Below are 22,503 nucleotides of genomic sequence, written 5' to 3' on the forward strand. Positions count from 1 at the left end.
ACGTAGGTTGTCTTCTTCTGCTGTGCTAAATGTTGACCAGTTGCAGTAACTTTAAAAAAAATTATCGAGTGACTTTCGGATGAATTTGCGAATGACTTTTGGCGGATGAATTTATGGAATGAATTTATCGATTGAATTTAGCGAATGAATTTTCACCGAATAGAAAGGTCGCATAATTGAATGAAATTATCATCGCATAATCGAATGACTTTATATCATAACCACAGCAATTTAGCGCGTAATTGAATTGACGAATCGAATGATTCAGCGTTTCCCAGTAACTTAGAAACATGAGCCGCTACCACGATGAGAGCTTGAGTCTTTCTCACTTCTTTTTTGATTTCTGACATATGACTAGCAAGAGACGAGATAGATATAAAAATGTTGGAAAAGCTAAACCTGGTGCTTTATTTTAAAGTTCCATTCACTAAACCGTTACAATTTATCAAATTCGATTTAAAAACGCGTAAATGGTAAGAATATTATTCGCATAAATTAAAATAATTTGAAACCTTATTTTACTCGATGTTGATGGGTCGGCTAATTTTTTGTGTACAATAATGCGCTAGTCTCTTGTACGTAACAATATTACTGAAATTGCTATGCACAGGAGTCTATCAAGACAGCTTTGGATCATCTGTCACATCACATAAATTACTCTGTTCTGCCTGCCTGCCTCTTCTTTATTCTTACTATCTGCCAATATACCCCTAATCCACTGTTCATTTCTTTCTAAAACTACAAGGAGATTTCAATTTTATAAACAATAAAGCTCTAACTAGTAGTGATTTATATTTCGTTTATGTGTTTACCCTCGCAAATTATGAGGGATATACCCTGTCAATAGTTTCCATGATGGACCACAAAGGCAGTTAGAGTGTTTAAATCTCACCTCTCATTAAAAAAAGTATATAATTGAAAATCAACTCAAAGTACTGTATATATAGCTTCTAATTATGAAAACAATATTATTTTATATATAGTTGTTTTAATTTGTTTGTTAAAGTTGCAAAATATTAGCTAGGGAAGAAGCTTTGTGTTGGTAGGGCCGCGAATGTAAATAAATTCCCTCACAAGAGAACTTGTGACGTCTAATTATAATTTCGCTGACTTAACTGTTGCCCAGGATTTTGTATATATATATAAAGCGTTTTTTATATAGCTTTAACCAAGCGGTTGTTTAATTTTTGAAGACTCATCACACAAAATCTCCGATAAATTTCCATCTTGGTCGGAGACTTTTTGATCTCAGAAATTATTGAATAGTCCTGGTCCTTTTAATTCACAATGCAAGCCTATTCAAGCCAACCTGACCATCCTAGCTAATTCACCGACTCCTGACTTCGTTAAAAGAACTAGGTAGACATAAATCTCTATTGCCTGGCCCCTTCGTCGTTGGTTACTTACTTGTGTTACTTATGTTAACTTTTGAAGTTGTAGCTTCACGTCAGTCGTGGACGACCGATGTCAGTCACTTCTTCCTCTTCTTCTACTCCATTTCTAAAGAGGATGAGGATTAGACGAACTACAGTGACTATACTGTTTTCTGAGGCTTCATTTGTCCCGGGGATCGGAGGTTCATCTGAGTTTTGAGAAACTTGTCGAGGGCTGTTTTAAACTTTAAAACTGGACATAAAGTGATGCTTCTTAGAGGCTTGGGCAGGGCGTAGAAGGTTCTTGGAGCTTGATAATGGAAGCTGTAGTTTAGCGATGCTTGTGAAATTGTTCAGCACCGATGGTAGTTGAAAGAGACGCCCTTTTCTTTGTGTTGCATGGGTTTGCATGAGTGGGTGAAGGTTCGGGACAATGCTTACAGCTATTTTCCAACTGTATATGGCTTGATAGCGTTCACGTTGTTGTTGTAACGAGTACAATTTGAGCCGTTTCAGTGCGTTGTTGTAAGTCATTCTGTGTACACAGTTGATCTGTTTCAGGTAGCTCCATTGCAGAGCTTCTAGTACCTTGATTGGTCCTTTACTAGCAGGAGACCAGATTTGAGAAGAGTACTAGAGTCTAGGGATGACAAGGGATTTCCATAGTGGTAGGAGAACTTCTGGTGATCGCGATTGAAAGACTCGAAGAATCCAGCTTGTAAGTTGTTTTGTATTTTATACGATTTTATTTATATGCGATTTGAAGGTAGCATCATCATTGGTTTGTGTTTTTGGTTGGATTTGTGCTGATGCTGTTCAGTCCGTTACAGAAAGATCAATATCCCCCATAAGGATCAGGAAGATGAGCGGTCCAAGCACACTTCCTTGTGGTACGCTAGTGGTGACCGTTTTCTGAGACGTACTGGGTTCTGTTTTTTAGGAAGGACTTCAGCCATTTGAGTACTTTGCCTTTGATACCTAAGTTTTCTATCTTTTTAAGGGCTATGTCTATATCCACCTTGTCAAATGCTTTTGCGAAATCCAGGTATACAACATCAGTGTTTGAGTTGTTGCAGAGTATTTGTAGAATGTTGTCGAAATGGTCAAGCTGGCTCAGACATGACCATCCACCACGAAAACCATGTTGGGAGCTGTTGAACAGGTTATTTTCTTCCATGAATGACACAATTTGATTTCGGACAACCTTTTCAAAGACCTTTATGATGTGAGAAGTTAGGGCAATTGGGCGGTAGTTTTCAGCTTTAGTTTTGCTTTCACTCTTGTGTTTTGGGCTTATTATAGCACTGGTTAGTGTGTCTGGAATGGTTCCTTCTTCAAATGATTTCGTCCAAATCAGCTTGAGTGGGGTGGCTATGACGTTTTTGCACTTTTTCAGTAGTATTGATGGGAAGCCATCAGGACCAGAAGAGGAGTTTGATGAGAGTTTATTGATTTATTCATCGAATATCACGTTTTGTAGTGAGGGTTTGCTTGGACTTTAGTTTTGTTTGTTTGTGTACTGTTTTGGTGTGCTGAACTGAGCTTAGGGACAAAAAAACCCAGCAAATTCCTGGATTGTACCAATATAAACACTTTTTTGTGTAAGAATATAGGACTTAAAGTAAGACAATAGGTATATTGTTTAAGCAATAGAGAATAACTAGACTGTGGGATCGCCGTCTTTTTAATACCTCATTATGTGCGTCTTGCAACTTGCAGTACAATTTTGAGTGACAGACAGACAGACGTATACGGTATTATAATATAGATAACCAGCCTGGTTAGAATTTTCATTTTCTTATAAAAAAGTATACATGCTGTGCCTAGAGCTACTCTATTACATGTAATAGAGAAGCTCTACGCAAAGCGCATGGTAAAAGTACACCTACAGTACAGTCGAATTTAAATTTGACTAAAAGAAACTACTATTTTCAACTGCATGCTCAAAAGTTAAGGAAAGTGAGTACAAACAGCGTTCCGAAAATAAACAAGTAGCAATGCGCAAGTTATCGAAACGGGTATCAAAAATGTTTTCAAAATTAAAAAAAAAACAGGTAGCAATGACTTTACACCTGAACATGATTTTACAAATACACAAAATCAATACACATGATATATTTCAATAGCCTTCACAATCTCTAATACATTTAAACAATAACATGCATGTTGCATGTGACAACAAAAGGATTCATCGATTCTTATTGTTATGACTTGCGCACAACGATAACAATAGAAAGCAATTAAGTTTGCGTGTAAACAAAAGATATGTGAAGATTCTTTATGTAGACATGAGATCGTTACATGAGGTCGTAAAACTCGCGTACAGGTAAAATAACATTTAAGGGGTACTGTATATCAGAAGAATTACCACAGGCTTTCTACCAGAATTGATCAAAGCATTTAGTAAAAAATGTTCATCTTATACCAAAACTCGTTTTGGAAGAGTATCAACTCTGTTAATGAGTCCAAGCAGCTAGTTGTTTCTTACCTGTTTGTAAGGCTGAAAAATAAATCTTGTTGTAATAATTTACTCTACTTCTTTTACTTCAAGTTTCGTTTAAGGGAATTTTGTGGCAACATGTTCAAGGGGCCTTTTTGCCATCCAGCAGGTGACATCAAACTGAATTTAATCCAAAAATAAAATTACCACAAAATGGCGGTTTTGATGAGGGAGGACATTGTGAACACAAGAAAATGTGGCCTTATATTTGCTTTGTTCTGTATGTGACATAAGCATAGCAAAATTAATATATTTCATAGCCATAGTTAATAGAAAACTCTAAAATTGATTTTCAAAGATACAGTACTGCCTGAATGTAACTTTACATGTACGTTTTACGACCTCATGTAACGATCTCATGTCTACAAAAAGAACCTTCACATATCTTTTGTTTACACACAAACTAAATTACTTTCCATTGTTATCGTTGTGCGCGAGTCATAACAATAAGAATTGATAAATCCTTTTGTTGTCACATGTAACATGCACGTTATTGTTTAAAAGTGTTAAAGATCTCGATGGGTATTAAAATATATTATTTTAGAAAAAATGAATGAACATGACACGTTAAAATTAAATCATTAAATTGATTTTGTGTTTTTGAAATCCATGGTCTAAATATTAAAAAAAAACTAATGCTGCTACTTTTTAAAACTTTTAGTAGTATTTATTTATCATCGAAGCATATTTTTTAACATGCAAAACTTTTGAAAGTTTTTCTTATAAAAAGCAACGTTTAACAACACAAACGGAAAACCCTACATTCAGGACTTTTCCCTTCATGATAAGATTGCAAAGACAAATTAAATTTCGTTCGTAAACTTTTAAGATGTGGTCTAAATAAACTTTTCTATCGCCGCTCTTCGTTCTTAAATTTTTAAAATGCGATCTAACAAAGCTTTTCTATCGTCATTCTTCGTTCTTAAATTTTTAAAACGCGATCTAAAAAAAGCATTTATATCGCGTCTTAAAAATTTATAAACAAATGGTTTAACATTGCCATTCGTGAGTAAAAACAAAAGATACTTAAATCTTGGGTAAATTTTTTTCTCTTTCGTTGATCTCTTGACAACTGTAGCAATTAAATATAACAATGGAACACACCCAGTGCACATGAGCTAATTAAATTTCGTGAACAAGACATGAACTCAAAAACAGCACATGTATTTAACTATAGGTTAACAATAACAACGAAAGTCCTGACACTACCGAAAACTCATGATAACTATCGCGTACATGTAAAGTTACATTCAGGCGGTACTGTATGGCCAATGAGTTTTCAATATTTGAAACAAATTTTATTTTTTGGCGCCGTAGATTAGTGGTTGGCTCTCGTACTCTGTGCGGGAGACCAGGGTTCGATTCCTCTTGACGGCGATTCAACATGGACTAGTGAATGTTATCATATTCTGGGTTAACCTAAGCCATGGCCTCTCCTGGAAATAATACCTCAATATTTGTGAGACTAGCCATGAAAAATATGCCCATCTATCTATTTATCTTTTGTATTTCCATAAAATATATGAGCATTTAAAAGTCGTTTCGGACGTGACTGCAAAAATTGAACATTTTAAACTTGAAATTCAACATGAAAGTTTTCTGAAATGAAAAGGTTTCGTGTAAGCAAGTAAATTATATTTCGAGAGTATGCATTGTTAGTTTCACTATACTTTTTCTGTTCCTATGTGTTTGTGAAGATTGAGTATTCTCCAATGTTTGAGAAGCGTAATCTAACTTAACTTACATAAACTTCTTTTCTCTATAAGAACAATTTTAAAAGAAAAATAATAAACCTGAAAATTGATGAACAATAAAAACAAAATAAGAACAATGGCAAGGCAGAAAATTTATCGATATTCTCTTTTTCTCTAAAAAGCAACTTGAGAAAATATCATTTAAGGTGGCAGCAAATTTTACAGAATCAGTTACAACTTTTATAACACACTTGTCACGATTTTATAGCTATAATACATTATCTTTCACCAAAAAATTCAGCCTTAACAATTCCTCTTTAAATTAAAATTCATGAATAATTAATTAGTTCTGCTGAATATAGTTACGTCTATGTGCTTGCGAAAATTGTACAGAAGGAAATGACGTAATTTTAAAGGGAAATGTTAATAACATTAAAGATGGCGCATTATAAGACGATCTTCATTATGCTACACCGCACGAGCTTTAACTTTTGATAGCATGTAAACTTTAAAATAAAGTATTGTTCATTGGATAATAAAACAATTTGTTGCGCTTTTAGGATTCTTATTGCCTTAAAACTTAATTTTAGCCTCGTTCTCAGAAAAATATCTGTCTGGATAAGTTTTAGGTGTCCATGCTGTCTCTATCTCTCTATCTTCCCAGGCAATTTTAAAGATTTCGCTTTTTAAGATTTTAAAGATTATTATTGACTTCCGCCTTTGCTGGCGGAAATCAATAATAATTTTTTAGGTAGAAAATTTTTTCTTGGGCTTAAGGCAATGAATAATAAACTAAATTTGATAAAATTTCTCCCTGATCTTTAACTATTAACAATTAACAAACACGAAAAACAAAGCGCTAAAAAAGGCAACAAAATATTCAAAAACGGAAACCAAGACAATGAATCAGGTGTTGTAAATAAAGTAATGTGTGGAGATTGTGGAAATTGTTACATAGTAGAAACAGGAAGACAGTTGACAACACAAATAAAAAAACACAAAAATGGCACAAAAAATGATCAAGAAAACGTCTCTGGAATGTCCAAACACATTAAAGAAACAAAACACGAAATGAACTTTGAGAAAAAAGAAATTCTCCAGAAAAAACAACTTTATTAAAGAAAATTTAAAGAGGCATTAGCAATCTGATTTATTAAACAAAAAAGAGGAAACAAGACAATTATCTGAATTTTGGAAAAACATAATTTTTAACAACTTTTATGGTTAATAAACGATTTTTATACTTTTTATTTACCTTATTCCATGAAATTAACGCAAATTAAATTAACGCTCATGAAATTAACGCGGTTCAATGAAATCATATGTTAAGTAAATGATCTAGTTCAAGAAAGAAAGAAACAATAAATTTGATAATTGTGCAGTAGCTGGATATACAAAACTACCGGGTCGTTTAGCAGTGTGCGTCATTGGTAATATTTATCCGGGAGATCAGCAGATATATTTGGTATGCGATATCACACAAATCAAAAATTACTGAAACAGTCGGATCCTCGGTAGTGAAGCGGTCTTCTTTATTACAAGGCGGTTTGGAAATTGAATATAGAAGCTTTCGTTGTTTGTAAATATAATGTTAAAAATTTTAAAATTTTGGAAGAAAAAGTGCTTTCAGTTAATTTCCACTTTGATCAGAGTATGAAGATGATACGAAAGATATTTTAAAAAGATTGCTAAAAAGGGAAAAGTAAAAAATTTGTAAAAAAAATTGTTTTTGTGTTTTTTAGGCTTTCATATCTTACAAAAAAATCTCTAAATTAACACTGTTATAATTAACGAGTCATGAAATTACGCGTCTTCAAATTAACATTTCATTTAATTAACAGTCACCCTAAGAGAATTTTTAACATTTTGTACATGAATTTTGAAAGAATTTTTTAGTTGATCTGAAGATGCTCTGACAAAGAGAGAAAATTTATCAAATTTAATTTGTTTTTTATTGCCCTAAAACCAAGAAAAAAATTTCTAATTAACTATGAAAAGGCAAACATATAAAATTTTTTTAACATCTACAATATAAGCTTACTCCAGCTTGTCTTTAAATATTATTTTATTTTAGGCACACAAAGAGCACATAAAAAATGGGCTCACAAACTCTAGAAATTATGAGACAAGGATTTTGGGCTTCTTTCACTGGCGGTTGGTTTTTTGATCCACACCAAGAGATATTTTGTAACACATTTCACATGTACTTATGGCTGTGTCTGCTGTTGGCACCATTTGTAATCTATTTGGTTAGTGTGTGTATGGTTTTGTTTGATTCCATATTTTTTTACCCACACTTTACTTGCATTTCACAGAAAAAAACTAATTCTGATTTGTTAACTTTTTTTTTTCTTAGACAGCGGAGACAACTGTTTTACCACTTATCCTTTATCCAATATGTATATGTGTAATATTTTCTGTTATAAAATTTATCAACTATAAACTTCACATTCTCTTTGATGGTGAAGAGCTTTTGGAAGAAAGAATATCAAAGAAAAGAAGTGGAAATCTTCAGAAGGTTACAAAACTAAGTAAAAGTGAAGAAGAACGAGATGTAGAACTGGATATTTTTAAATTTATAGATCCCTCTATATCCCAAAGTAACATAACAAAAGTAGATGTGGAAACTCCACACATTAGTTTGAAAGAAGAGATGGACGATGCTTTAAAAAAGAGCAAGGAAGAAAATAATGAAATGGAAGAATGTCCAATACCTGAAATACCAGATAATAGTTCGTCGTCCTATACAGAACTTGTAACTGCTACTACGCCTCACAAATATTCACAAGAGAAGGCATGCATTGTTGATTTACACCATACTAAGTTACCATATAAAAAAGATGAACTGGAGTTGCAGAATAATGCTAAGAGCTGTGATGAAACAGGTATATACTCTGCCCATTGATTATTGTTCTATGTTAATAACTTTCCCGGATTAATGCAACGATTATAAAATTCTAGAACTCTATCTGTCGAACAAGTGCAATTGATACTTTTAATCCATTTCTTAAGTAAAATAATGCCTATAAAAACAACATTAGTTGACAAAGTTGACAAGTATGATATTAGAATTTGTCTGGGATTCGCATGTAAAAATGGTGTGAAGTCTGAAAGATGGTTTGGAAGACAGAGAGTATGATATATGTGATATATAGTTTTAAAAAAAACATCAGTATTCCCAACCACCTGTGATGCTTCATTTCGCTCTGTCATTTTTTCACACTAATTTCTGACCCCAAAGTTAATCATATTAAGTATGAGGAAGTAGTCTTTAAGTAAAATTACCACTAATTATTTTCAATAATAAAATATGTCTACTAAAAAAGGAGGACATTATGGAGAATATTAATATCTTGTAGAAGATTTAATATAATCTTCTAAAGATAAATTTTTTTTGTCCACTGATTGGACAAAAATGTTTGTATAATAGCTTTTGCACCGCAAAATTTGCTAAATTTTTTATTAAAAAAAGGGTGTTTCGGCCTAATGGAAACAAAAATTACTATTGATATGCCAATTTTAACTCACGCATAAACCGTATCAAATTTTTTTTCATCTCATAACTAACTGAATGACTGATTGCAATGTCAATGCGATTATTTTTCTTGAATGACTCTAAGCATGCCCTTTTTTGACTAAAACAAGAAAATAATTTGTGTCTGCTATTTAATGTTGTTTTTTTCTAGAAATAGAGAATGATGCACCAGTACCACCAGAATATTTGACCAGAAATGATGATGACAACTATCTTATTATTGCTAATGAACCAACTGTTTCAGATTTTCAGGGCACCTCTGATCCTGGTTCTAATAATGTAAAAATCACAGGAGAACAATTTCCTCTAAATTTGCATAAACTTGTTGAAAGTAGCAGTGGTGATTCATCTTGGGCAAGCAGTAGCATATTCTCAAGTGAAGGCGAAGCTGTGGATGTAAAAGCCAACTTTATGCCTGTGGATGCTTCAGGACCTCAATCATTAATTGCGGACAGTGACATAGGTGAAGTTAAATCTGAAAACACGTTGTCAACTTTAAAAAAAATGGATGAATTTGAGTCTGAAACTGATAAAACTGTATCGCTTCCAGCTTTAGAGACTAAGGATAATACAAAGCGAAAAGAACAGTCAAATAGATATAACAGCAGTGGAGCTAGACCAAGAATGCCTCAAAATGTTGGGTTTTCACTGCCAGAAATTGAAGCATCAACTATGGATGATAATAAAGTTTCTTTGCAACTCGAATCTGAAGATTTATCGAAATCTGATAATGCATTTGCGGATGGTAAAAATGATAATTTGGAATTTATCACTGATGATACAGAAGTAGATCTGAGTAATAAGACAGGTGAAATTCATGCAAACAGACCAAGACGCATGGGAGCATTCAGAGCTAGCGGAGGTGACCATCGTCCTCAACTGCGTTTTCGTCATCGTGCAAATTCTGAATCCCCTGGTGCTTCCTTGTTACAAAGTGAAACAGAACCTGTTGAGGGTACATCTGACAGCAGACATTTTGCAGTCTCACATGAAGACACAAGTTCTGGAGCTGTTCATTATTTCCAGGATGAATATGGCAAGATTTATTGTTTTTTGTCAGTGTTTGATTAATGGAATTTTGCTATAAACTGTTGTTTTTGTACAGGATGCTGGTATTCATATGCATTTGGAGATTCTGGTGCACAACCAGTGCAGTCAAGATCATTTTTAGCAGATGGTTTACCAGATATGATGTCAGTTGAAACTATTCCAAAAAGGAGGTAAGTTTAATACTTGTAGAGGACTTTCAACACATACACTACATGGTCCTTGTAGTATCTTAGGGAAAGAAATGAGGAAGAAGATATTGCTACAAAAATGAGAAAGAGGCATTCATATTTTTCATTTTATGTTAAGTTTTTTATTAATCTTGTAGTAAATCCAATGGAACAATCTAATTTGCAGAAAAAATGTTTTTAAAGTATTTAATTTCACATTTTCAATTATAATTTGTTTATTTGGAATGCTTTATTCTTCAGTTCATAAATAATAATTCCACAGCCCCTATTTCTGCACACTAAAAATGTAATGATTTTTCGCATGTACAATATACTGCGTATAATACTTTTCTGTGGGGTGCATTAAAATGATGAAATAAAAGTGAAAGTGATAAAAAATTTTAATTTAATCATTCAGGGATTCTATTGGAAGTAGTTTATCACAACAAGATTTAGAGCTTGTATTGCGAGAGCGGACAAGTCAACTTTCAGGCACACCACTGCGATGGCGAAATCATTCAAATCCATTTTTTACTGGACAATTTGGGGAAAATAAACTAGTTATTCGTGTTGAAGAACCAACTCCAAAGAAGTATTACATGCTACCCATAATAAAATCATATTCAGTGAAGATTTCATTTGATCGACTTGCTTTACTTGCGATTTTGGATAGGTAAGAAAAAAGATGTTTCGCTCATAATTAACACAAGAGACAGATTAAATTGATAAAATCAGGACCCAATAATGAGGTAAATAGAGTCTGGGAAAGTCAGTAAATACCAAACACTTTTTTTCTTTTTACTTGTGGCTACAAGTAAAAAGAAAACTACAGCCTTATCTTTTTTAATAAGAAAAAAACTTTAAACTTTATGAATTGATTATCTTACAACAAAATATGACAATATAAGTTTTTATTCAATTTGATGATTTCATAAAAATATATTTAAATATTCACATTCTAAGAACATTAAAGCTTCCCACGATCAATTCTGATGAGCTCTACACAGTAGCATTTTCACCAACCTCGCTTTTATGGCTTTTTTTGTCTTTTTGATATCTGATGGCACGAAAATACGATATGACACTAAACAGTATTCCAAAATGGAAAATATGACATCCTCGCTTGACTATGACAATCAACTCTGACAGTTAAGTGAACAAATATAGGATATAATTTTTTTTTTAAATCGAAGTAGTGGACAGGTATAATTTAACCAATGTGACAAACTCTTTAATTTGTTTTTACAGAAACAAGAATGTGACTCAATCAATATTATCTGTGGTATTAGCTACCTTAGTTGCTCTACTTGGTTACATCTTGCTGTCAAGAGATTACTTCTATGACTTCTGGTTATTTGTGATGTGTTTCGTGATAGCAAAGTGTCAGTTTTCTTTATTGAAGGTACTATCTTTATTTTTATAAGATTAACCAACACATTCTTATTTCCATTTTAATTTGTATTTGTATATAGAGTGTGCAACCAGATTCTGCATCACCAATACATGTAAGTGCAATAGTTGTTAGTTTTTGCTTTTATTGTGTTTTCCTGAGATGCTCCCCTAGATCTAACGAGATTCTCTATTGTAGGGTCACAACAATACTATAGTGTTCAGCCGTGCCATATACTTCTGCATTACAGCAGTATTAATCATTGGTATAGACGAAGCAGCTTCATTGGATCCAATTTCCCATACATTGTACGGCATACCATTGTTTTCAAGGTCCAGTTTGCTTTTTGCAAAAGATTTGTTGATAGGTGAGTTTTTATTGGTTTTATTTTTAGAATGTGGGAAATGCACTCAACATAATAGGAAACTTAAAGTGTAGCTGTTCCAAAAAACCCTCCTAAAAAAGCGTATTTAGAAGAATATAATAATTTTAACTGTTGTATTCCCTCCTGGATGTTAGTTGGTTGAAGTCTGGCTGTTTAACAGAGTGTAAATACTGAGTTGTATGCTTCAATATGTTTTTGTATAGCTTTTATGTTGGGATTCCCGTTGTTGTTTGTATTTGGTCTACTACCACAAGTAAATACATTAACAATGCATGTGCTGGAACAATTTGATATCCACATATTTGGAGGGAGTGGTATGCATATTTTGTGTTTCCTTCTTTATATTTTTTTGTTTATTAACGTTATGTGCGTTTTATTTTGTGAAGCAAGAACTTGTTAACAAATGTTATTTTAGCAATGACCAGCATGTTATCTTCATTCTATTCTATCATGAGAAGCATTTTATGTGTTACCGTATTATCAACAATCTGCTATGTCCCTCTTAAAGTAAGCAATGTTCTTATTCACTGAAATATCTAGTTTCACCGAAAAACTTTTCATCTGTTTTTTACAGTAAAGTCAATGTTTAAAATAATTAAAATACATGCACTAGCTATAATTAACATTGAAAACAAATTGTGGGAAAATTGTGTTAAGGTTCAGGTTTGAATCATACTTGAAAATGGTTAAACAACTGTAAGTATTAAAAATCAGTAACACTATAATACATTTTTAGCTCACGGAAGATGGAAAAGAAAAAGGGCAGCATGTCATGTTTTCTGTCTTCTCTGGCGTGTTGATGTCTGTTTCTTATCACTTGAGCCGATCAACAAGCAATCCTGAAATAATGTTGTATGTAATTTTCTTCTTTACATTTGCAAACTTCTTTAGATTTCAAGCTATTTCAAGTTTATATTTTATAAAAGTCATAACAATGTAAATGACGTATGCATAAATTTTTTAGCCTGGGTTTAAAAAGAAATTTTTGTTGTACTGAACCTCCAAAACCAAATAATGACGCAGAAATTGATGACCCGCTTCCAGAAAAACTAGTGGAAACTGTAGTAAGTATTGATTTTATTCTGTGCTTTATTTTGTTATCATTAGAAATCCGTGTTTATATGCATGTGCTAAAATGATAGCTGTATAATAAACAGCAGTTTTTTTCTCACTTCGTTTTGTAATTGTATAAAAAATTGAGTAAACCTTTTTTTTTGTTTTGTTCTAGCGAACTCGATTAGTGCATGATGGGATAGTGTGTATTGTTGTCGCTTTTGTTGTGTTTGCAGTACATGTTAGTACGGTGTTCACTTCACTACAAGTAAGAAAAACACTTGAATCTTCATAAATGGTTATATAGTCAGAAGACACCACAAGTGGTTGAACTTTTCCAGATTAGTTTGCAATGTATTGTCAGCATTTCACTACTTTTTATTTTTCTTTTACATTTATAGTGATTTGCATGTCATCAATATTTTTTTGCACAGCAACATGCGACTTAGATGTCAGAAATTTTGCAAGAAGGAATTTTCGCACAGTCACAGAATTAATTTCTACAAGTGATACAAATTTTCACCTATCAAAAAGTGATAATACTGCAAATTTTCTTTCAGCGAAATTTCTGACAATTGTTGTGGTAGTAGGTCTTTATATAAATGGATTTTTGCTACTGTTTTCTTTATTTCAGCCTATGCTAAGTTACATTCTGTTTGGCGTTACTGGTACTTTAGGCGTGTTGATACATTACGTCATACCACAACTCCGGAAACAGTTGCCATGGTTATTAGTAGCTTCTCCAATTTTTAAATCGTACGAACATCATCTCTACGAATGGCAAGGTTTGAAAATATGGTCAACTTTTTTGTTATATGTACAAACTGTTATAAAATCTTCCAAAAAGTTTCCCTAAAGAGTTTTTTTAACTCAATAAATCTCATATAATAAATAGGTATAGAATCTGTAGGAAAATGCAACATTTAGAAAAGGATAAACTGTATTACGTATAAGAAATGGTGCTGAAGTCATTGTATTAGTCTAAAATTATTTTCTAGAACATTCTAGAATTATGTGGTTTGAAAAAATGTATGTATGGTTGTCTATTGGCGAGAAGAATATTCTCTATCCAATGGTTTGTATGAGTGCAATGACTTATCATGCTGATGAAATAGTGGAGAAATTCGGCCCACTGTGAGTGCAATGTGATATATATGTTTTTTTACTCGACTCTTTTTTAGGTATATGTCTCATATAGCTTAGAAAAAAACTCTTTCTCACCTTATTGGCTTAGGAAGCTCATCTAGTTAACTATTCTGAGATTTGTGCATTGATTTTGTTTCCTTAAAATGTAAATAATTTATCAAAGTTTGCGTTATTGTTTATTACCGATCTCTACTCTTTGTTTCTGAAATGTTCGTTATCCTGAAGCAGGTTGCTATTTTACGTTATTTGTGCAAATTATTTGGTTTAGATTTGCTGCTTTCCTGATTACAATAACTAGTTTAAAGCTATTGAGATCATGCTTCACGAATGCACCACGTCAGCACATCATACTTATATGGACTGTGCTGTTTTTCAACTTTGACTATGATGGATACTCTGAAACGTTTTTGGTGGATTATTTTGTGATGTCAATATTCGTAGATAAGGTGGGTTGCAACCCAGATTGGTCGGACCTCCTAACTTCTAAACTCTTTTGTTTTGTGTATTACATTTTTCTTTCCCTACCTTCACGAAAGTTCATGATTTTTTTTCTCCTAATTGTAAATTTTTCCGAATATTCACTTGTACACTTTTTTATTCTGTCTTTCGCGTGTATACACTTGCCTCTTATTATTTTTCTCAGACTTGATATTTATATAAGATATTATTTTACAGATGTTGGAACTGTTCCTGAAATTCAAATTTATTTTAACATACTCAGCACCGTGGCAAATAACGTGGGGTTCAGCCTTTCATGCTTTTGCTCAACCTGTCAGTCTTCCACGTATCTTTTCATATTTTTAGCATTTTTTTAATATTTTTGTAATTAAAATTTTTCTGTTGTTTTTTTTCTTTAACTTTTACATGATAGATTGTGGTATGTTATTCGTTCAAGCTGTTGTGTCAGCATTTTTTTCTTCTCCGTTGAATCCTTTACTGGGTAGCGCAATCTTTATTACCTCCTACATGAGACCGATCAAATTCTGGGAGAAAGACTACAAGTAGGTTTTTACCTGAAAGTCTCTTTGAAGCATCTTTTATGTATATATCATACATTTTTGAACCAGAAAATAATAAAAATCACCCTTGCCCTCAAATTTGATAAAAAAATGGATATGTAATTTTAAAAAGTCCAAGATTAAAACTAGTGTTGTGGGACCTTTGGTCTTTAAAATTGCAGTACGTCACAAGTCCTAAGTCTATTAGTGTGAAAATTCTTTATTTTTAACAAGTCTCAATCTATTTTTAAAAAAATATAACAGTACTGGGTAATTATTAAAACCAAAGTTAAAAAGTGGTTCTTAAGAATAATTTTTGAAAGTTAAAATTTAAGATGTGTCAGAAAATGGAATATTGAAAATATTCTACTCGAAGAAGTGATAACTAGCTCAGTGTGAAAAACAATGTTAATAGTATGAAAATGTATTTAAAGTTTTAAAAAATTGTGTTACATTAGCAGAAGTTTTTTTGTAGAAGTGTCACGAAACTTGGAGACATGCATCAGAAAGGCAAAATGTCTTTGGACACCAGTGTCCTATTTTTATTTCGTATTTTCTGTCGTAGCTCTAAGGTTTTGTTAGAAAGCGTGAAAATAGCTTCTTGTTCAGGGAGAATTTTGTTTCGTTTTAAAAAATTGTGCACGTGTTCCCTCACGTGTTCCTGTAGAATGATGTGAAGAATGCCATCTCTGAGAAATAGTATAACAAAACATAACACCATCTGTGGTTTGACTTCACCATAAAAGATGAAGCATGACATTGGTAGCAATGACGTGATGGTGGTTAGAAAAATCAGTAGAGCGCGGAAATAAGTTCGGTTTCTTATTTTTCTGGTATATTGTCGCTTCATGTAGTCTGGGATAATAGTGTTCTTACTGCATCTCCAGAATATATATGTATACACACTTGTTGTGAATATGATGGAGAATGCATCTGATGCGGGATAAATAAACGTCATAAAGATTTCTCCAATGTTCTTTAATTTGCTGTCATCTGTTAGTCCGACTGCAATCCCGAGTAAAACGGATATCATCCAATATAAGCTAGCTGCAAAATAAAATTGTCCTCCTGTAATGTAAACGGGATATTTAATATTTAGGTAAACTTCTAACAAACGATCTGTCACCAAGGTTAAATACACTAAATAATACAGCGTGCCGAAACAAATATATTCCACGCTTCTCAAACGTGAGGAGTGAGCAGTAGACATGCTTTCTTCACATAATGATATCACCACGTGCGTGCTGACGATAAACACTTCTAAACACGATATATGTTTCGTAATGGAGTATCGATTCGTGCTCGTTTTTTTCTCTGCACGGATCAGAACGACAACAGAGATATTAACAACCATAACAACTGGGCATAACAGAAGCACTGATAACATCCTTTCACCTCTCCTCTTTTCTTTCACCTTACTAAGCAATGAAGTGTAAAAAAAATCGTGTTTTTGAAACAGTGGGAACACAACATCTGCTTAATTTATCGTATCACAGTATTTCGCCCGATCCTCCTTTGTACGCCAGCATATGTGTTTTAAAGTATTTTTATGTTGTTCTTTTTCGCAGTATTACTTTGAATTTTTAGAAAATATAATTGTTTTAAACTTTCTGACGTTGGTTCGCAAAAATATCTGAAATATAAAACTCATCCTGCACGCTATTATTTATTTATAATATCTTCATCTTTCAACATCCTCTAGAAACGCAGTAAAAGTATTTTTTGCTGAGGTTGCATAATTGATGTGAAACTGTTCTTACCTTACCTACTCTTTACTTTTAGTACTAAGCGAGTCGACCATTCCAACACTCGATTATCTTCACATATAGAAAGCAACCCAGGTAATTTGTTTATGTACTATCAAGCTTAACACTTGTGCTGTTGAGTTAAAACAATCAGCTCCTTAGAAAGAATTTCTCCTCTAAAGATATTACTTCTAGTAAAACTTCTTGACCCACTTCAGATTTTGTTAAGTCTACTTTTTCTTGATTTGTATTGGATGTAGGTGCGGACGATAACAATTTAAATTCGATATTCTACGAACACCTGACACGATCGCTGCAACATAGTCTATGTGGAGATTTACTGCTTGGAAGATGGGGGAATTTCTCCAGTGGAGATTGTTTCATAATGGCGTCGGACTACTTAAATGCATTGGTTCACATCATAGAAGTTGGAAATGGATATATCACTTTTCAGTTGCGAGGATTAGAGTTTCGAGGTAACATTTTTATTGAAACAAGTTGTTAGCATGTGTGAACTCACGGTCTCGTCTGCCGTACATCTATCGCACAAAGCAGCGATTCAACTATTATTTTGAAAAAATAGGGATACGGCGATATTGTAAGATAAGTCTTTGTCCTGTACGTGGTAAAACCGCATTATTAATGAAAGACAAATTACAGTGAGCCTAAAACTGTGAAACATGTTTGTGTGGGTTTTGTTAACAAAAATAACACCAAAACAAATTATCTTTATATATTTGACAATTTCTTCCATCTATTTAATAAAAAACTTTTGAAGAGTACAAAAAGAATGGGCATTAGTCATCCCAGTTGTTGCCATAGTGATTAATCCACAAACGTGACTTAAAACTGTCCCCACTTAACAACCTGTGACAATTTGCTAGGATTCTTTGCACTGGTATAAAATATTTTTTTAAATTTTTTTCACAACATTTTAAACGTTTTTTTCGTAGGTACATACTGCCAACAACGTGAAGTGGAAGCCATCACAGAAAACGTGAACGACGATAAAGGTAAAGACCAACCAACCTGAACATTTTTCTATTCCTGCACTCCCCTTATAACGACGTTGTGAAGTCAAGATTTTTGTTGTTTTCAGGTTGTTGCTGCTTAAATCCGGGCCACCTAAACAACATGTTGTCGTTGAATGCTGCGTTTAGTCAGCGATGGTTAGCATGGGAAGTCGCGCAAAGTAAATATATATTAGAAGGTTACAGTGTGAGTGACAACACGGCGACAACCATGTTTCAAATGTTTGACCTGAGAAAGATCTTCATTACGTATTATGTCACGGTAAGTTTTTCATGAAGAAAATTTTTCCTGTTTTCCGTATTTGTTTAAAATACCTATAAAGCTGGTGTGATGATCCACATATAATACTGTAATAGTGCGATGATCCAATCTAATACTTTACATATCTTATGTTTTAAACCTTAATGGATTGTTTAGGCTACCCTTTTGATTGAGTGCCCTCCTAGAACACTGTAAGAGATTACATTTTTTACAAGTCCTGATATTTCACGAAAAAATTAATTTGGTGATATTCTTTTATCAATTCATACCACTTTAAAGGGTTTATGTAGGAGGCATAAAATAAAGACTGTTTAAATTGAAATTCACGTAACTTTTATATCGGTAAGAGAATGAGAGAAACAATTAATTGTCAAGAAAAAGAAAAATTTTTTAGAATTAATTAGACATCTAAGGTCAATGTTGCGGACCAAGCTAGAGCGGTCTTGGCCCTTGGTCAATTTACCAAAATGTTTTAATGGATAATTCTTTTAATTTCACTATTTTAGTCCATAATTTTTTACTGCGTAAGAAACAAGAAATTAAAGACTTGGCTCGATGATTCAGCTTTAATGGAGCAACTGAATGAACTTGTGAGTCCATCATTTGTGGATTTAGATACTATATTTCGACCGGTAACCGACAAAGATTACGATTTGGGCCGTGGTGGTATTTCGAGACACTCTTTTTGTCAAAACTATCGTGAGTGGTTGGTGTGTTGTAACAAACATCGAGGGACTGAAGATGTAAGTACCTTTAATCAATCTTTTCTGCACTGTCTGGGAAATCGAGAGTCAGTGAATTTTTTTCCAAGAGTCAGGGAACTTGCACATTTTCAGACCGGTATGGAAAGATAATTTAAATGATGTTAGCATATAAAAGACTTTCTTGAATATTGTTGGCATTGATTGATCTATAGCCCTATCTGCGGAAAAGTGGGACATTAATTTATAATATATAATATTTACATATTTTCAGGACCGGTATGGAAAGATAATTTGATTGGTGTTAGCATAAAAAATATCAAATTTTGTCTCAAAATTTATTTACTTACCGATAGAGCGCTCAATGTAAGGCAATTTTGGACTATAAAAAGGGGATGGGTTCCATAGACACTCGTAGAAATAATGTGGGAGTCAACAAACATCCAAGCTAACGCAAAATCATTAATGTATGCAGTCATTAAAGCTATTCTTCTGAAAGCTTGGCGTTGACTAAACTATCGTATAATTGTTAATCTTGTATTACGCTTTTGCAAATAATTTTTACGTACAATACATTTGTTCTTATCTTACGCCCGCTATACAAAATATACGCCAGTTTGCATCTTTCTTTTTAGCAAGTGAAAGAAGATGGCGTCGAGAGTAAACTTGTCACCCTATGTTTTGCGTTAAGTTTACTTGGAAGACGACTTCTCTCTACAGCTTCTAACAACCAATGGAATCCCGCGTAAGTTCACTGGATGACGTTTATGTTGTTTGAAAGAACAGATAAAATGTCGTTATTTTGTTCTGTTTGAAGAGTTAAACAGAAGAACTTGCAATAAAACAACCCTTCACGTTTTTAAATATTTTCATTTGTTTTCTTTTAGTTTGAAGTCATTTCTACATGGACTACACGCACTGTTCAAGGGCGATTTTCGCGTAACTGCAGCTAAAGACGAATGGGTTTTCTCCGATCCAGATTTAGCTTTATTAAGAATGGTCGTTGCACCGGCCGTTAGGATGGCGTTAAAATTACATCAGGTAAAAACATCGTATACGAAATGTCGAAAACGTAGGCTTGTAATGAGTTCACTACATCAAAAATTAGCCGATTTAAAAAATTCAAAATTTGGAAAAATGAGCGTAAATAAGGGAAATTAAGTCTTCCAATTTAAGTTTGTAAAGTTTGTTCTTGTAAAAAAAATCAACAGGAAAAGTGATTGTTCGTTGAACAACGTTGTATTTCCTATTTTAGGATCATTTCACATGTGTCGATGAATTTGAAGACAATAATGTGTTGTACGATACCATTTCACAACACGAGAATCAATTCGTCATTTGTCACGAAGGACATCCTGCATGGAGACAAGCTGTCCTGCATAATAAACCAAACTTGCTAGCTCTGAGGTTTTGTAATAATTTATTTCTAATCGAATTGTTCAAGGGTTTTTAAATCGTCATTTACTATAAAGAGTTTTGGTGCTGGGTTTCGAAAAATTGTATAAGTTGTTTTTAACTTTGTGACGTTTTTGCAGTCAAAGCTAAACTGTAAACATTTGTGATTGGTTTATTTTTAGGTATGTGATGGATGACGGTACAGATGATTACAAGATTATCATGCTCAATAAAAGATGTTTAAATTTTCGAGTCATCAAGGTAAAGATGTTTAAATTTATGATTTATCAAGGTAAAGTGTTAAAACTTTCGAGTCATCAAGGTAACACTATATTTAAATTTTCGGGTCATCAAGGTAGAGATGTTAAATTTTCGAGTCATCAAGGTGACAATTTGTGGCTGCTGCATAAAGGGAGAGCGAGGCGAAAAAATCATAGCTTTAACACAAATATAATGTGAAGTACACGAATGTGACTGCTGTTTTCTTTTCCAATTGCAGGTGAACAAGGAGTGTGTTCGAGGATTATGGGCTGGCCAACTACAAGAATTAATATTTCTTCGTAATCGCAACCCTGAACGAGGTTCCATACAAAATGCTAAACAAGCACTACGTAACATGATCAATTCTTCTTGTGACCAACCAATTGGTTACCCCATTTATGTTTCACCTCTCACGACGTCATACACAGAAACTAACCCGTTCTTTAGCAGCATTTCCATCGGAAGTGTCAACGGAAGAAGTAAGTATCACGTGACTTATTTGCAGTGCATGCGTAATGCAAGTAAAATTATTTAAAACGTTTGAGAGATGGTTGTGTGGCTACGCAAAAAATTTGGTTTGAAAATAGTAATGTGGAATAACGATTCTCATGTAAAAATCATTTCATCATTTTTCTAGCTATTAGAAGCTTCTTCCAAAGCTGTTATCGTTCCATAGTAGATCAATATGCTGGTCATTGCACCGGCAGTGAAAACGTCGAAATAGAGATCGAGATGACAGAAACACCTCACAATCCACCAGCAAAACCAACATCTTCGTCATCACGGGCTGGTAAAGGTCTGAAAACTTTTAAAAATCGGGAAACAGTTTAATTTGAATACAAATTTCGAACATTCGAACATATGTTTATACTACTGTGTATAAGGAAGGCCTCTCTAAAACTCAAAAATATTTTATAAACGTCTCCAAATAGCGCCCAATTATTTTACAAACGCACACTTTAACTATTTGAGATGAACGAAATAATATTTTAATATGAAAATCCCTTCTTTCAACGCCTACCTCTATTAAAGCCTTTCGAACATTTAATGATTATTATTTTCGATCGTTTAAACAGTAAACGCAAACAACCAATCAAAACATGTTCTTAATTCATAATTTAATTTTCTAAAAAAAACAATTTTCTAGGTCCAGTCCCATTAAAAGGTTTAAATCTGAGAACTGGTAGCTATGCATCAATACCGACATCCTCAAATAACAGTTGCACGTCTACATCGAGTCAAAGCGAGACACAAGCCGTGTATTATCCTATCGAAGGTAAAGCGCGTTTACGCGACATTACCCGCGTTACAGAAGCACTGAACAGTAAAATTTTTTCTGAATTAAATTGGACTAACGTATCTGCTTTGAAAGATCGTGCTAACATGGGGAGCTGGTTTGGATGGTATCCTCGGAAAAATATGGTGGGCGATGTTCTTTATCATTGGGTGCCTGAACACGAGAACATAGAGAGAAGAAGTCACGTGAGCAAAAAAATATACTTATTAAAAATCGAGAATTATATTGTACCTGTTGTTGAAGACGGCGTAATTTTATTGGATGAAAATTTGCATGAGATGGAAGTTTAGTTGGGAAGGAAAAAAAATATTATTTGTACTGATAACTTCACAGAGTTTTTATCGCCTGTGATACGAAAGCACATACAAGCTTGTGTGTATTAAGAACAATTTGTAAGATAATGTTGAGAATTCAAAACTTTATTTTTTATATGAAATTAGTTCTTTTGAGGTCGAAATCAGGCTGGAATATGCTCACGCGAAAACATATCAGGTTTAGAGCATGCTTATGTTATCCCTCT

At 33.3% G+C, this 22,503-nt stretch overlaps 1 protein-coding gene across 2 annotated transcripts; it reads left to right on the forward strand.

The window, feature by feature from the left end:
• Positions 1 to 332: 332 nt before the first annotated feature.
• LOC130656240 (pecanex-like protein 1) lies at positions 333 to 22,400 on the forward strand. 2 transcript variants are annotated; one of them, XM_057459075.1, is made up of 31 exons: positions 333 to 473; positions 7,642 to 7,816; positions 7,924 to 8,452; positions 9,254 to 10,138; positions 10,208 to 10,322; positions 10,738 to 10,992; positions 11,568 to 11,721; positions 11,792 to 11,824; positions 11,908 to 12,076; positions 12,298 to 12,408; positions 12,510 to 12,601; positions 12,831 to 12,946; positions 13,059 to 13,158; positions 13,323 to 13,415; positions 13,782 to 13,932; positions 14,146 to 14,281; positions 14,562 to 14,739; positions 14,969 to 15,077; positions 15,165 to 15,294; positions 17,074 to 17,132; positions 17,297 to 17,512; positions 17,990 to 18,049; positions 18,136 to 18,329; positions 18,836 to 19,072; positions 19,666 to 19,775; positions 19,918 to 20,071; positions 20,286 to 20,437; positions 20,608 to 20,686; positions 20,925 to 21,165; positions 21,324 to 21,482; positions 21,834 to 22,400. In XM_057459075.1, the coding sequence occupies exons 2-31, from the start codon at positions 7,664 to 7,666 to the stop codon at positions 22,271 to 22,273; spliced, it is 5,610 nt and encodes a 1,869-aa protein (XP_057315058.1). In that variant the 5' UTR covers positions 333 to 473; positions 7,642 to 7,663; the 3' UTR covers positions 22,274 to 22,400. The 2 variants fall into 2 exon arrangements, with proteins under 2 accessions (XP_057315058.1, XP_057315059.1); XM_057459076.1 differs by lacking the exon at positions 333 to 473 and having other exon boundaries at positions 7,489 to 7,816.
• Positions 22,401 to 22,503: the final 103 nt, after the last annotated feature.

This window comes from Hydractinia symbiolongicarpus, chromosome 9 (genome assembly GCF_029227915.1).
Source record: "Hydractinia symbiolongicarpus strain clone_291-10 chromosome 9, HSymV2.1, whole genome shotgun sequence".
NCBI classification, from domain to species: domain Eukaryota; kingdom Metazoa; phylum Cnidaria; class Hydrozoa; order Anthoathecata; family Hydractiniidae; genus Hydractinia; species Hydractinia symbiolongicarpus.